Source organism: Scyliorhinus canicula, chromosome 14 (assembly GCF_902713615.1).
Source record: "Scyliorhinus canicula chromosome 14, sScyCan1.1, whole genome shotgun sequence".
NCBI lineage: Eukaryota > Metazoa > Chordata > Chondrichthyes > Carcharhiniformes > Scyliorhinidae > Scyliorhinus > Scyliorhinus canicula.
The window spans coordinates 108,201,866-108,214,560 of record NC_052159.1 but is presented as its reverse complement, the minus strand read 5'-3'; the positions used below and the strand labels follow the sequence as shown (position 1 = coordinate 108,214,560).

Here is a 12,695-nt window from a genome sequence, read left to right as displayed (position 1 = left end):
GAGAAATAAAATGTTATGAAGTTATTAAATAACATAATCCTAAAGAAATAAATTCAGAAAACAGCCCTTTAGATTAAAAATTACTAGTGCACATGGCAACACTGGTATGAACTAAGAGAACTTTGAATTTAAAATACACAAAAAGTGTTCACACATGAAATAGATGTCTAGTAGGATAGTGAAGGTAAAAAGCACAAAATTATTTTAATTGTTTATTGTGATCATAGAACTTACAGCGCAGAAGGTGGCCATTTGGCCCCATGAGTCTGCACCGGCCCTTGGAAAGAGCTAAATAGCTTTTCTCATTATTTTGTGATTTTATAATGAAAGTTTGGTTCACAAATAAGCTGAAGTCCTCCAAGAGTTAATTCTTTATTTGTTCGACCTTTTGGCAGAAATGTTATTGTGGGAATTTAGGGCTCAGCAGCTGAGTTCTATCTTGGTTATCTATGCTTTATGCAGAATTAATGTATACTCCATTTACCTTGCATCTAACACCCTAGCACCCATTGACTACAGGAAAAATACCTTAATTGTGCTGCCACCTAGGGCACATAATACCAATTTTAGTCTTATGGACTTTGCATTTTGGGGTGTTCATAAGCCTTGAGGCATGTTGGAATTTAAAACTTTCTGTTAAATTCTGCTGATGTTGGGTTTTAATTCAGGAAGCATTGTTTAAAGTCTTTTTTCTTGTGATATTCTATGAAATGTTCAGTTGTTTTTGTGAGAGTTATACCAATTTCACTTCCATTTTGCAGATGAGAATGCTAGCTTTAGCACTTGGATCAAAACTTGCAAAGAAAACCTGGATTGTAAGTTTAATTTACTTGTCTCTTTTATAAAAAAAAAAACATTTAATTCAAATACAAATGTAAACATATTTCAGTACATAGCACCCCCCCCCCCCCCCCCCCCCCCAAACTAACAATCATACCCAGCCAACATGGCTTAGACACACAATTCCCCAGCCCCTCCATCTCCTCTCGCTGATCCCGCCTAAACTAACTCTACCTCTTACCCCCCCCCCCCCCCCCCCCCCCCCCCCCCCCCCAAAAAAAAAAATCCCTCCTATAGTATCTGCTATCCATTTAGTTTCCCCCAAAGAAGTCAATAAACGGTTGCCACCTCCGGCCGGATGAACCCTAACATTGATCCTTATAGGGCGAACTTAATTTTCTCAAGCCTGAGAAACCCAGCCATGTTGCTAACACATACCCCCGATTTTGGGGGCTCTGAGTCCCTCCACGCTAATCGGATCCGTCTCCGGGCTACCAAGGAGGCAAAGGCCAAGACGTCAACCTCGCTCACTCCCGGGTCTTCTGACACTCCAAAAACCGGCACCTCTGGACTCGGTGCCAACCTCGTTTCAGAACAGTAGACATGACATCCGCAAATCCCTGCCAGAATCTTCTAAGCTTTGGGCATGCCCAGAACATGTGGACATGGTTTCCGGCCCACTCGCACACCTACCTTACCTGTCCTCAACCCCAAAAAGCCTGCTCATCCAGGCCACGGTCGTGTGTGCCCGGTGGACCACTGTGAATTGTATTAGGCTGAGCCTGGCATACGATGACGATGTGTTCACTCTACTCAAGAGCATCCTCCCATAGGCCCGGCTCTATTTCCTTACCCAGCTCATCTTCTAACTTGCGCTTTACCTCCCCTATCTGGGTTCCCTCCCACTCCATGAGCTCTTTATAAATTTCTGAGACCTTGCCTACCCCACCCCCGTTTTTGAAATTATCTTATCCTGTGCCCTCTGGAGCGGTAGAAGCGGAAAGGTTGAAACCTGCCTTCGTACAAAGTCCCTCACCTGCAGATACCGAAATCCATTCTCTCCCGGCAGTTTAAACTCCTCCAAATCCTCCCATCACGGAAAGCTCCCATCGATAGACAGATCCCCCAGCCCCTCAATCCCTGCTCTCTGCCACCTCTGAAACTCCCCATCCAACCTCCCTGGTACAAACCGATGGTTCCCACAAATGGGAGCCCACACCGACACTCCCTCAACTCCCATATGCTTCTGCCACTGGCCCCAAACTCTCAGAGCCGCCACCACCACCAGACTGGTGGAGTACCGAGCCGGCGAGAATAGCAGACGTGCCATTACCAGTGTCCCTAAGCTTGTGCCCCTACGTGATGCCGCCTCCATCTGCTCCCACACCGACCCTCCCCCACTACCCATTTTCTGATCATGGCTATATTTGCCGCCCAGTAGTAATTCCTAAAGTTCGTTAGGGCCAACCCCCTCGGCTCCGCTCCAACAGCACCTTCCTTACCCGCGGGGTTTTGCCCGCCCATACAAACCCAGAGATCACCGCATTAACCAGCTTAAAAAAGGCCTTTGGGGAAAAAAGTTCATCGCCTCATCTGGCATACCAAAGTAAAGTTCCTGGCCCTTATAAGTGACCCACAGGCGTGCTGGGTACAGCATCCCAAACTTCACCCCCTTCTTAAAGAGGGTCAATTTCACTTTGTTGAAACTCGCCCTTCTTTTGGCCAGTTCCTCACCCAGGCCCTGATAGATACGCAGTTCCTTCCCATAAGCAGCTCCTCGTCTGCCTGGCCCACCTCCAGATCTGTTCCTTGTCGAGGAACCGGTGCATTCGTACTACCATCACTCTCGCCGCCTCATTCCTCAGCGGCTTCCTCATAAGCGCCCTGTGCACCCTGTCTACCTCCAAGGGTTGAGAAAACGCATCTTTCTCCGTAGCTTCTCTAACATATGCGCCACATATGCACCTGCGTCCGATCCCTTGCTGCCCTTCGGCAGGTAAAGATCCTTGGGTTCTGTCTAAGCAATCTATTCTCCAGATCCTCCGCTATATCTTGCAGCCTCTTCTGTTGGTCATTCATCAGCCCCATCTCCACCGCCATCGCGGCTAGCTGGTCGTCGTGCTAAGCCACTGCCTCTTCCACCTTCTGGATCACCTGGCCCTGGGTTTCCAGTCTCAGCTCCACATGATCATTCCCCATCTTAATCCAGGTATTCCTTTCTTTGCTGAGCAAATTTCTCCTGGACAAAGTTCACCAGCTGCTCCGTTGACCACTGGACCGGCAGCTTCGTTCCCTGACCTTCCGTCATATTCTCTTGTGCTGCAGACTCCACTATCGTCTTCGACCAACATGCTCTTCTTTTCAGACCTCTTCTAGTCCACAAATCCATACACTGGTGGGGAATCCTTCTCCTCTACTTCACCAGTGTCCTGTTTTGTCAATAAAATCCACCGTAAATAGTGAATAAAGGTCCACCACGAGCGGGAGCTACCAAATATGCGACCACTCCATGGCTGCCACCGGAAGTGTATTTGAAGTCTGTTCTAACCAAGAGCAGACTGACTACATTTAGAATAAGTTACATTCGAACCGCACAATTGCCAGGCAATGACCTTCAACAGAGTATCCAACCATCATCCCCTGACATCAGTGGCATTACCATCGTTGAATTCCCTGCCCTAACCAACGATGCCCACATCCTGTAAATGATTTTTTAAAAAATGCTTCTGTTGTTGACCCTAAATGTCTTAAAAAAATTAAGTTATTATGGTGGCAGACTTATTTGAACAAAGTCTGATCAATTACTCTTGACACCATTTTACATGTTTGTCACTTCACTGTTTGCATTTATTAGCAAGGCAACATAATCTGTATTGGTTGTAATTGTAATCCATGTAGTTTGGGGCTTAGTCACTTGAGGTAGTTTAGTTAATCTACAAAAATAGTAATATCTAATTTACTTTTGCTGCATGTTTTCTCACCTTAAATGTTATGAAAGTTCATATGCCACAAGTGTGCTGCAGCTGTTCTTTCCAACTGTTTTTTGGGTTTTTTTTCTTTTAAATCTGATTTATGATTGTCTGCTTAGATCTCTAGTGGTCCAAGCGGTGATAATGTGCTGTATAGAGCAGTAATCATGGTAGTGGATTGGAATGCGATGATATCATAAAGCGCGAGTCTCTAGCATCCCTCAATTCAATTAAACAAACAGTCGTGCAAATATTTCCCTCTATAATATTTTAAGATAATATAGCAGTTTATTAAATAATCATGTATGTGAAAAAAATATTTTCCTGAAGGAAGGCAGCAAGTCTTTTGGTGAGGCGAAACAATTGAATATTTCTGTATTAACAAAAGTGATAAAAATCCAAGAGCCCAAGGCTGGAAGTGAAAGGAAAAATGAAATGCAGAAAATGGATTTGCTGATCAGCTTTGCAGTACATCATTTCAAACTCTATTTATTTAACTTCTCCAGATAATAGAACAGTGTATTTCACATTTAGCTGTGCAAACTTAATATTAAGTATTGTTGGCTAAGACAATCCAGAAATGAGAGATGAGTTTAATTTTTTTAACTTGCTGTAGCATGACTGTTTGTTAATGCTGGTCCAAAGTATTTGATATTGTCTTACACTTGGTCCAATTTTCCAGGAAAATTACAAGAAATCAAAAGCGCACTTTCTTTTTGGATTTCTACAACTTGATTGCACATTGTACTTCGTAATTATTATTCTAAATGATCTTAATATTATAGGAATTAGATAGAATTATTGCAAGTTGATGTTTGTGAGATGCCAAAACTGTGCTACTAGATATGAATGCAAAGTAATAGTACTTGGAAATTGATTATTTGGGGACTAACAAATATTCCTACTTTTATTTCAGCAACAGGCCAGCAAGATGGAAATGCTGAAGAGGTATAGTTTAACTGGGATTTTTATTTCCAAAAATTGGCAGTTCAACTAAAGACAAACTTTGAGTATTTTATTTGCACACTTAAATTCCCAGCTCTTTTCAGTCATAGGATGTACATTCAACCATATAATGTTTGCTAGAATCCCTTGTGTCTCAAGATGTTGCGGTGTTTCTCTGTAAATTCTTCTTCTGCTCATGTCCACATAATTTACAAAAGCAAACTTCTGCAGATACTGGAAATCTAAGGTGGAAACAGAAAGTGCTGGAAGTACTTAGGTCAGGTTGCATCTGTGCAGAGACAAAAACAGTTACAAGAATGATAAATTTCTGCAAATAGATAAAATTACAACTTGAATAATGAAATTCTGACCTTCGCCTCCCTGAGACCAAAGTCAGAAAAAGAGTCTTGAAAAGCCTGAAAAATCTCTGCCATTAGCTAGGCCAGGAACATGTCTTTGAATGCCGCCCACTGATTTAACACTTTTTCCATCTCATTGCTCTATACAGTCCATTCTTGCCAACTCGTCTCTTAGCTTTGTAAAATGTGTCTTTCCAAAATTTTGAACTTTTGCTCCTGTTCTATCTTTGACCTTTTCCATAATGATGCTAAATCTAACTATGTCCAGCTTCATTTCCTAAGCCTAAATCTCAATTGCGCCCTCTCACGTTGGACTTGTTATGTGCTGACTAAAAGTGTTAAAAATAAAAAATTTCCTTCAGCTGCTAATTTTCAATCCCGTTTTGACTTTAACCATTCGCCCCCTAGAGTTAATGAGTGAATTTTCTAAACCCCCCCCCCCCAGGTGGCGTGTTTCTTGGCAATGGGAGGGGGCCCGCCATTGGCCGGCAGTGGGATATTCTGGTCCCACCACTTTCAATGGGATTTCCTACTGAATCCATGTGGGATTCTCGGCAACAGGGTTTGCCATAGGTTGGACCAGACGATCCTGCTGGTGAGAGTGGCTGGAAAATTCCCCCAAATGTTTCAGATGAATGACCTTTTCACCTGTTTGTTTTTTGTATAAATTTAGTTTACCCAATTATTTTTTTCCAATTAAGGGGCAACTTAGCGTGGTCAATCCACTTATCCTGCACATCATTTTTGGTTTGTTTGGCTGAGGCCCACACAGACACGGGGGGAATGTGCAAACTCCACATGGACAGTGATCCAGGGCCGGGATCGAACCCAGGTTCTCGGCACTGTGAGGCAGCAGTGCTAACCACTGTGCCACCTCAAACTGTTCATTTTTTGTACAGACAGAACAAAATTTCCCAAAATGGACCCACAGAAATCCCACGATCAATGTACCGATCTGCATACACGCTTGTTAAATCCAATAAAGTCAGAAGTCTTCTCTTAAGATTGAAATCTTGATCTTAGTGAGAGCTTAGCTTTAATTTTCAGATGACACTTAAGCTGTTCTACCTGTCTGCCATGCACATGGCCTTAACGGACCCCATGACACTATTTTCAGCAAAGCAGTGAGTTCTTCCTGTGCGCTGTTTGTGGAATCCTACTGCTTGGAAACTAGATGCTTCATTACCTACAAAATAGTGATTGCATTTCAAATGTTATTTACTTCCAATGAGGATATCCTATTAAGGCTGCATACCCCCAACTTTATATTGGCAAATTTTGGTTTGTTTTTTTTATTAAAACATTTTATTGAAGCATTTGTAATTTTCACAGTTGAACAAATTAACATTTTAAACAGCCTAGCGGCCTGACACATGCAACAATATTACAACAACATAACCAACTCCTCCCCCCCCCCCCCCCAGCTCCTAACTACCCGTATATTATATTCCCTGTCTCTTATTTTACACTGCCATGCCTCCCATTTTCTTCCCCCACGCCCCCCCCCTTCTTTCTGCTGACGTTGATAAATGGCTGCCACTTGAGCAAACCCCTGAATTGAACCTCAAGGTGAACTTAATCTTTTCCAGCCTGAGAAACTCTGCATATCACTAATGCACACTCCTGACTTTGGAGTCTCCGAGTCCCTCCATCCCAGCAAAATCTGTTTCCGGGCCACCAGGGAGGCAAAGGCCAAAACATCGCCCCCGACAGCTAATGTGCTGTCTCCATTGTCCCCAGACCCTCCGGGCTGCCACCATCACCGGGCTTGTGGAGTACTGAGCTGGCGAGAACAGCAGGGGTGCCGTTAGTAAAGCCTCCAAACTCATAACCTTGCCAGATGACGCCTCCATTCGCTCCCACACTGACCTCTCCACTACCTAACCATCAATATGTTGGCGGCCCAGTAATAGTTAATAAAATTCGGAAAGGCCAAGCCCCCTCACCGCATCCCCATTCCAAAAGCACCTTCTTAACCCTCGGGGTCTTATCAGCCCATACAAAACAAGATCGCCGTGTTCATCTTCCTGAAAAAAGCTTTAGGGATAAAAATTGGAAGATATTGAACAACAAACAGAAACTCGGGAGGACTGTCATCTTTACAGTCTGAACCCTCCCTGCCAATGACAGCGGGAGCATGTCCCACCTACGGAAGTCTCCTTTCATTTGTTCGACGACTCTGTCCATATTTAACTTATGGAGCTGACCCCATTCCCTAGCCACCTGGTTCCCCATCACTTTAAACGGTAACTCCCTCAGTCTCTTCTCCTGCCCCTGTGTCTGGATCACGAACACCTCACTCTTACCCATATTTAACTTGTAGCCTGCGAACTGACCAAATTCGTCCAAAATCTCCATAATTCCAGGCACCCCCCACCCATGTGTCTGTAATGTACAGGAGAAAATCGTCCGCATAGAGAGAAGACCCTATGTCGTCCCCCCCTCCCCCCATTCCCTGGCCCAAGGGCTATTGCCAAAGGCTCCATGGCCAGGGAAACAGTCGTAGGGAGAGCGGACATCCCTGTCTTGTCCCCCTACACCAACTAAAGTATTCTGACCGGACCTGGTTCGCCACCAGTGCCTGGTATAGCAACTGGACCCAATCTACAAATCCTTGCCCGAACCCAAAACTTCAGAGGATATCCCACAAGTACTTCCAATCCACCTACAAGTACTTCCAATCTACCTGATCAAAGGCCTTTTCTGCATCCATGGCAATTACCACCTCTACCTTGCGCTCCTTTGCTGGCATTATAACATTTAGGAGCTGTCTAATGTTTGATGTCAAGTGTCGTCCATTCACAAATTCCGCCTGGTCCTCCCCTATTCGCCCCAGGACACAGTTCTCTATCCGTGTGGCCAAGATCTTTGCCGGCAACTTTGCATCTACATTCAAAAGAGAGGTTGGCCTATATGATCCACAACTCTCTGGATCCTTATCCTGCTTCAAAATATTCAAAATAAGGGAAATCGAAGCCGGCGATAACATGGAGGGGGGGATGTCCCCCCCTTCGCTCCTTGGACTCATTAAAACCTTTTACCAGGAACGGCCCCAGCAACCCGGAGAACGTTTTGTAAAACGCGACCGGGTATCCATCAGGTCCTGGAGCCTTAGCCGATTGCATCGCCCCCGATTTATAAAGTCGGCTATAAAATTGCGAAACCCATCATTCTGCCCCTCCGGGTCCACAACCACCTTCCCCTTATATCCTTTACTTTCCCAATTTCTCTCGCCACCTTCTGTTTCCTCAGCTGATGCGCCAACATCCTGCTGGCTTTTTCCCCATATTCATACACCACCCCCTTAATCCTCCTCTGCTGTCCCTCTGCCTTACCTGTGGACAGGAGCCAACATTCCATTTGCAGTCTATGCCGCTTCTTCAGGAGCCCCTCAGCCGGAGACCCCGCATATCTCCTGTCCACCTGTAAAATGTCACCTACCAGCCTGTCTATCTCCACCCGTACTGTCTTCTCCCTATGTGCCCGAATCAAGATGAATACCCCCCTAATGACGGCCTCGTTAGAGGCTGGTTTAGTACACTGGGCTAAATAGCTTGCAATGCAGAACAATGCCAGCAGCGCGGGTTCAATTCCCATACCGGCCTCCCCGAACAGGTGCCGGATTGTGGCGGCTAGGCACTTTTCACAATAACTTCATTGAAGCCTACTTGTGACAATAAGGTTATTATTGTTATGTCCAATCCCGAATGGAACACCTGTCCGCCCCATAACTTCCTCAGTCTAACCTGGTCTCCCAACTCCAAGTGAGTCTCCTGCAACATGGCCACCTCCACCTTCAGTTGCCTCCAAGTGTGCAAGCACACGGGCTCTTTTGACCGGCCCATTCAGTCCACAAACTTTCCACGTGACCAGCCTTGTCCAGGGCACCCTACCTCCCTGCCCTGTCAATCAGCCATAGCTTCTCCTAGGCTAGCCATTGGCCCATGCCCCGCATCTCACCTGGCCTACCCTCCAGCAACTACCATCATCAACTCCTCTCCTCCACCATCGTAAAAATCCTCTCCCCGTCAGCAGTCTAACCCCCCCCCCCCCCCCCACCCCCCTCCCCTCTTACGTTGGTCTTCAGCTCGCCCCCCACTTTACTTCCATGAACTAGCCCTCCCAGCTAGCCTAGTAGCCCCGCCCCTGGCGCCTAGTATCCCCCCCCCCCCCCCCCCCCCCCCCCCCCCCCCCCCGGACTGGTTCCCTTCCCCCCTGCTCTTAATGCGAACTCTCAAAACAATGGCAAGAAGCAAAAACAAACAAACAACCACTCCCAAAGTCTGAGCACAAAGGACCACCTCTGCTCCCTTAAAGTATTATCTATTCAGCTAACCCCACACAGAAGCAAATGAAAAACGGAAAAAGAAAATATATATTAATAAAGCCTCAAACATCATTCCGAACATCGCAAATTAAATGTTGAAAGTTTAAAGTTTCACAAAATCTAGCTCATAGCTGAGCTCCCCACAGTCAAAGCTCAAGGTCTTCATTCTCCCATCAGCTTATTGTCTTTCATAAAGTCCACCACGTCCTCCGGCGAGCCAAAGTACAATTCCTGACCCTCATAGGTCACCCATAGACAGGCTGGGTAGTCCAAACTTTATTCCTTTTGCATACGGGGCTGACTTGACCTGCTGAAATTCGCCGCCCTCTTTGCGAGTTCTGCTCCTAAGTCCTGGTACACCCGGATCTCCGCATCTTCCCACATACACTGCCTCGTCTGCCTGGCCCATCTCATAACCAATGTAGTTGTACCACCATTGCCCTTGGGGACTCGTGCCCCTGGGGCTTACGCATAAGTGCCCTGTGGGCCAGATCCACCTCCAACGGCTTGGCGAATGAACCTTCCCCCATCAGCTTCGGCAGCATCTTTCCCACATACGCACTGGCATCCGATCCTTCTTTCCCCTCTGGCAGATCCATGATCCGGATGTTCTGCCTCCGAGAACGGTTCTCCAGGTCCTCCACCTTCTCCAACAATCACTTCTGCTGGTTCTACAGCATCCCGATCTCCGCTGCCATCGAGCTGGACTGCTCCCCCGCCTGCTCCTCCAACTTCTGGATCGCCTGTCCCTCGGTTGTCAGTTAACCACTGCCCTAATCGAGTCCACCGCCAGGGCCAGATTGTCCGCACACTCCTTGCGTTGTTGGGAGAACGTCTCATTCAAGAAGCTCACCAACTGGGCTGTCGACCACTGAGCTGGCGGGATCAAACCCTGCGCATCCTCGATTGTCACACTCGAAATCTGGTTGTCACTCGCCACCAACATCTGAATCTCTTTTCGATTTTTCCTGGGGCGCAGCTCCATAAACTAGGGGTGCCCTCCTTATGTTCCTGCTTCTACACCTTTACTTGACAAAATTCTTACAACAATCCGGTGTAAAATCTACAAGAAGACCACCATGAGCGGGAGGTACCAAATGTGCGACCTTTTACTCCATGGCCTCCACCGGAAGTCTGTATTCCCTTTTGACCAATATGCAAATTATGTATCTATGGATGTTCCAAAGCCGACTGAAGTGAACGTTTCTGACCATGAACAAATCTGCAAAACATCCACTTATTCTAGATCTCTTTTTTCCCATACTCTTCCAATCATATTTATCAGTTTTAATATCAAAATACCTTTACCTTAAGAATAGCTGCTTGATTGGAACTGTTTTTTAAATTCAAATATGCCACATCTTCCACCTACGCCAAATCCACTGGGATGATCAGGGAAGTTGCCTTCTTAATCGGCATTCTGCTCTTTTACCATAATTAAAACTTTGTACCAGTTTGTACAACTCAGACCCTCGTTTCTTCCTATCTTGATTTTTGACATCCAGAAGTGAATACCAACCTAGAATGATATAATTGTATCACTGCTCTTTCTTGCTGTTTCCTGTATTTCACCCCTAACCCATTTAAACCACTGCACTTACATTTTCTTCATCATTTAATTGATTTTAACTGTTTAAATTCCTCCTGAATATTAAAAGATGTGTTATGCAATACTGTTACGCTGTTGTTCTTTCCGACATCAATGGCTGTCTATAACCAACAGCAGCAAAATCTCGGAAACGTGTATCGCCGTATACATTGTTATGGGCCAGGGTTTAGAGAACCCCAAAGTGTATCATGGCGTTCACCTGACCCACAACTTTGAATTGATTGTGGTATGTGAAGCACACGGCCCACTCTACAGGTGTGGTACAGCAGAAATGGGAAAAGTGTTTTTTAAAGCAAAACAATGTTTATTCTATGAACTCAAGTTAACCTTTTTAGAACATACAGTGACCATCTTGGCAACCATCAATTCAAATACAACCTCCAAAGAATACAACACTAAGTAATTCTTAAGCTGTCCTTTTAACATCCATAAGACTTTAAAAATCGAAACCTTTAAACGGAAGCACATCAGGTTAAAGTCACTACTGAGAGCAGTTCTTAATTTTAAATCACCAAATGATCGATTAACAGTTTTTAGATTACAGAGAGAGACTCCTACCCCTGGCTGTGACTGCAGCTATTCAGCTCTGAAAACAAAACTAAAACACACCCTGCAGCAAACAGCCTAAAACGAAAGTAAAAAGCTGACCGATAGCCCAGCTCCAGCCACACTCTGACATCACTGATAAAAACGCATTTCTTAAAGGTACATTTCTTAAACACCCATTTCGTAAAGGTACTCTCTCATGACACTGGAATGCTGAACCCAATTCTGAAGCCTCAAAATTTTTAATTTTTCTCGAGATATTTACATTTGCTTCAGCGCTGCTGTCAAATTTTATATTCCATGTAGTAGCATTAATGCATGCTTGAGTGCGACAAGCCTGATTAATGTTCCAAGGAAACTCAACAACAGGCTAGACCCACAGTATCATTTAGTACTATTACATTCCTGGACTTTCAACGAACCAAATGTTGGTGCAGCAATTTAAAAAAAAAAAAATTTAAATCTTGAGATCCATGCTCTCCGTTCTTCAACCTAACCCATTCTGTTACTGTGAAATTCAAGGTACCTTTTTTGTAAAAGCTAGCTTTCTTGATTCAAAGTTTAGATTTCAGAATTTATTTTACTACTTTAAAGATTTTTTTTTCTGCTTGAATTCTTTTGCACATTATTGTATTAACTGATGTACATCAAATATGGGTGTACTCGCCATCTGTTATCCAACCTTAGCATAACATTGGTAAATGTTTCAGAGTTGATTCCTTTCCTGACTCAGCTCTGCTAGTTTCTCCCAAGAGAAATCGCATAACTAAGAATATAGAACACTATACAGTGCAGAAGGAAGCCATTCGGCCCCTCGAGTCTGAACTGACCCACATAACCTGCACGTCTTTGGACTGTGGGAGGAAACCGGAGCACCCGGACAAAACCCATGCAGACATGGGAAGAACGTACAAACTCCGCACAGACACTGACCCAGCGGGGAAGCGAACCTGGGACCCTGGCACTGTGAGCCCACAGTGCTAGCCACTTGTGCAAGGGTGCTGCCCCAATGAGAAGAGAAGTTGAAAATAACTGGAGTAGAACTGTTATTCTTGTAAAATATGTTTTTATATTTAATGACTTTTGGATTAATATGTGATACTCATTTTTATTTTATCTTTTCTCTCCATTCCAACATTCCTTGGCACCTGGAAACCGAT

The 12,695-nt window shown here is 44.9% G+C and overlaps 1 protein-coding gene across 5 annotated transcripts in view; it reads left to right on the top strand.

Annotated features, from left to right (window-relative positions):
- Positions 1-12,695, top strand: part of sugt1 (SGT1 homolog, MIS12 kinetochore complex assembly cochaperone) — a 141,917-nt gene that overhangs the window by 40,050 nt on the left and 89,172 nt on the right. For all 5 annotated transcript variants that reach the window (XM_038817717.1, XM_038817716.1, XM_038817718.1 and 2 more), the window contains 2 exons: positions 762-815; positions 4,666-4,697. In XM_038817717.1, coding sequence (XP_038673645.1) covers positions 762-815; positions 4,666-4,697 — 86 coding nt within the window. The remainder of the gene's footprint in view (positions 1-761; positions 816-4,665; positions 4,698-12,695) is intronic.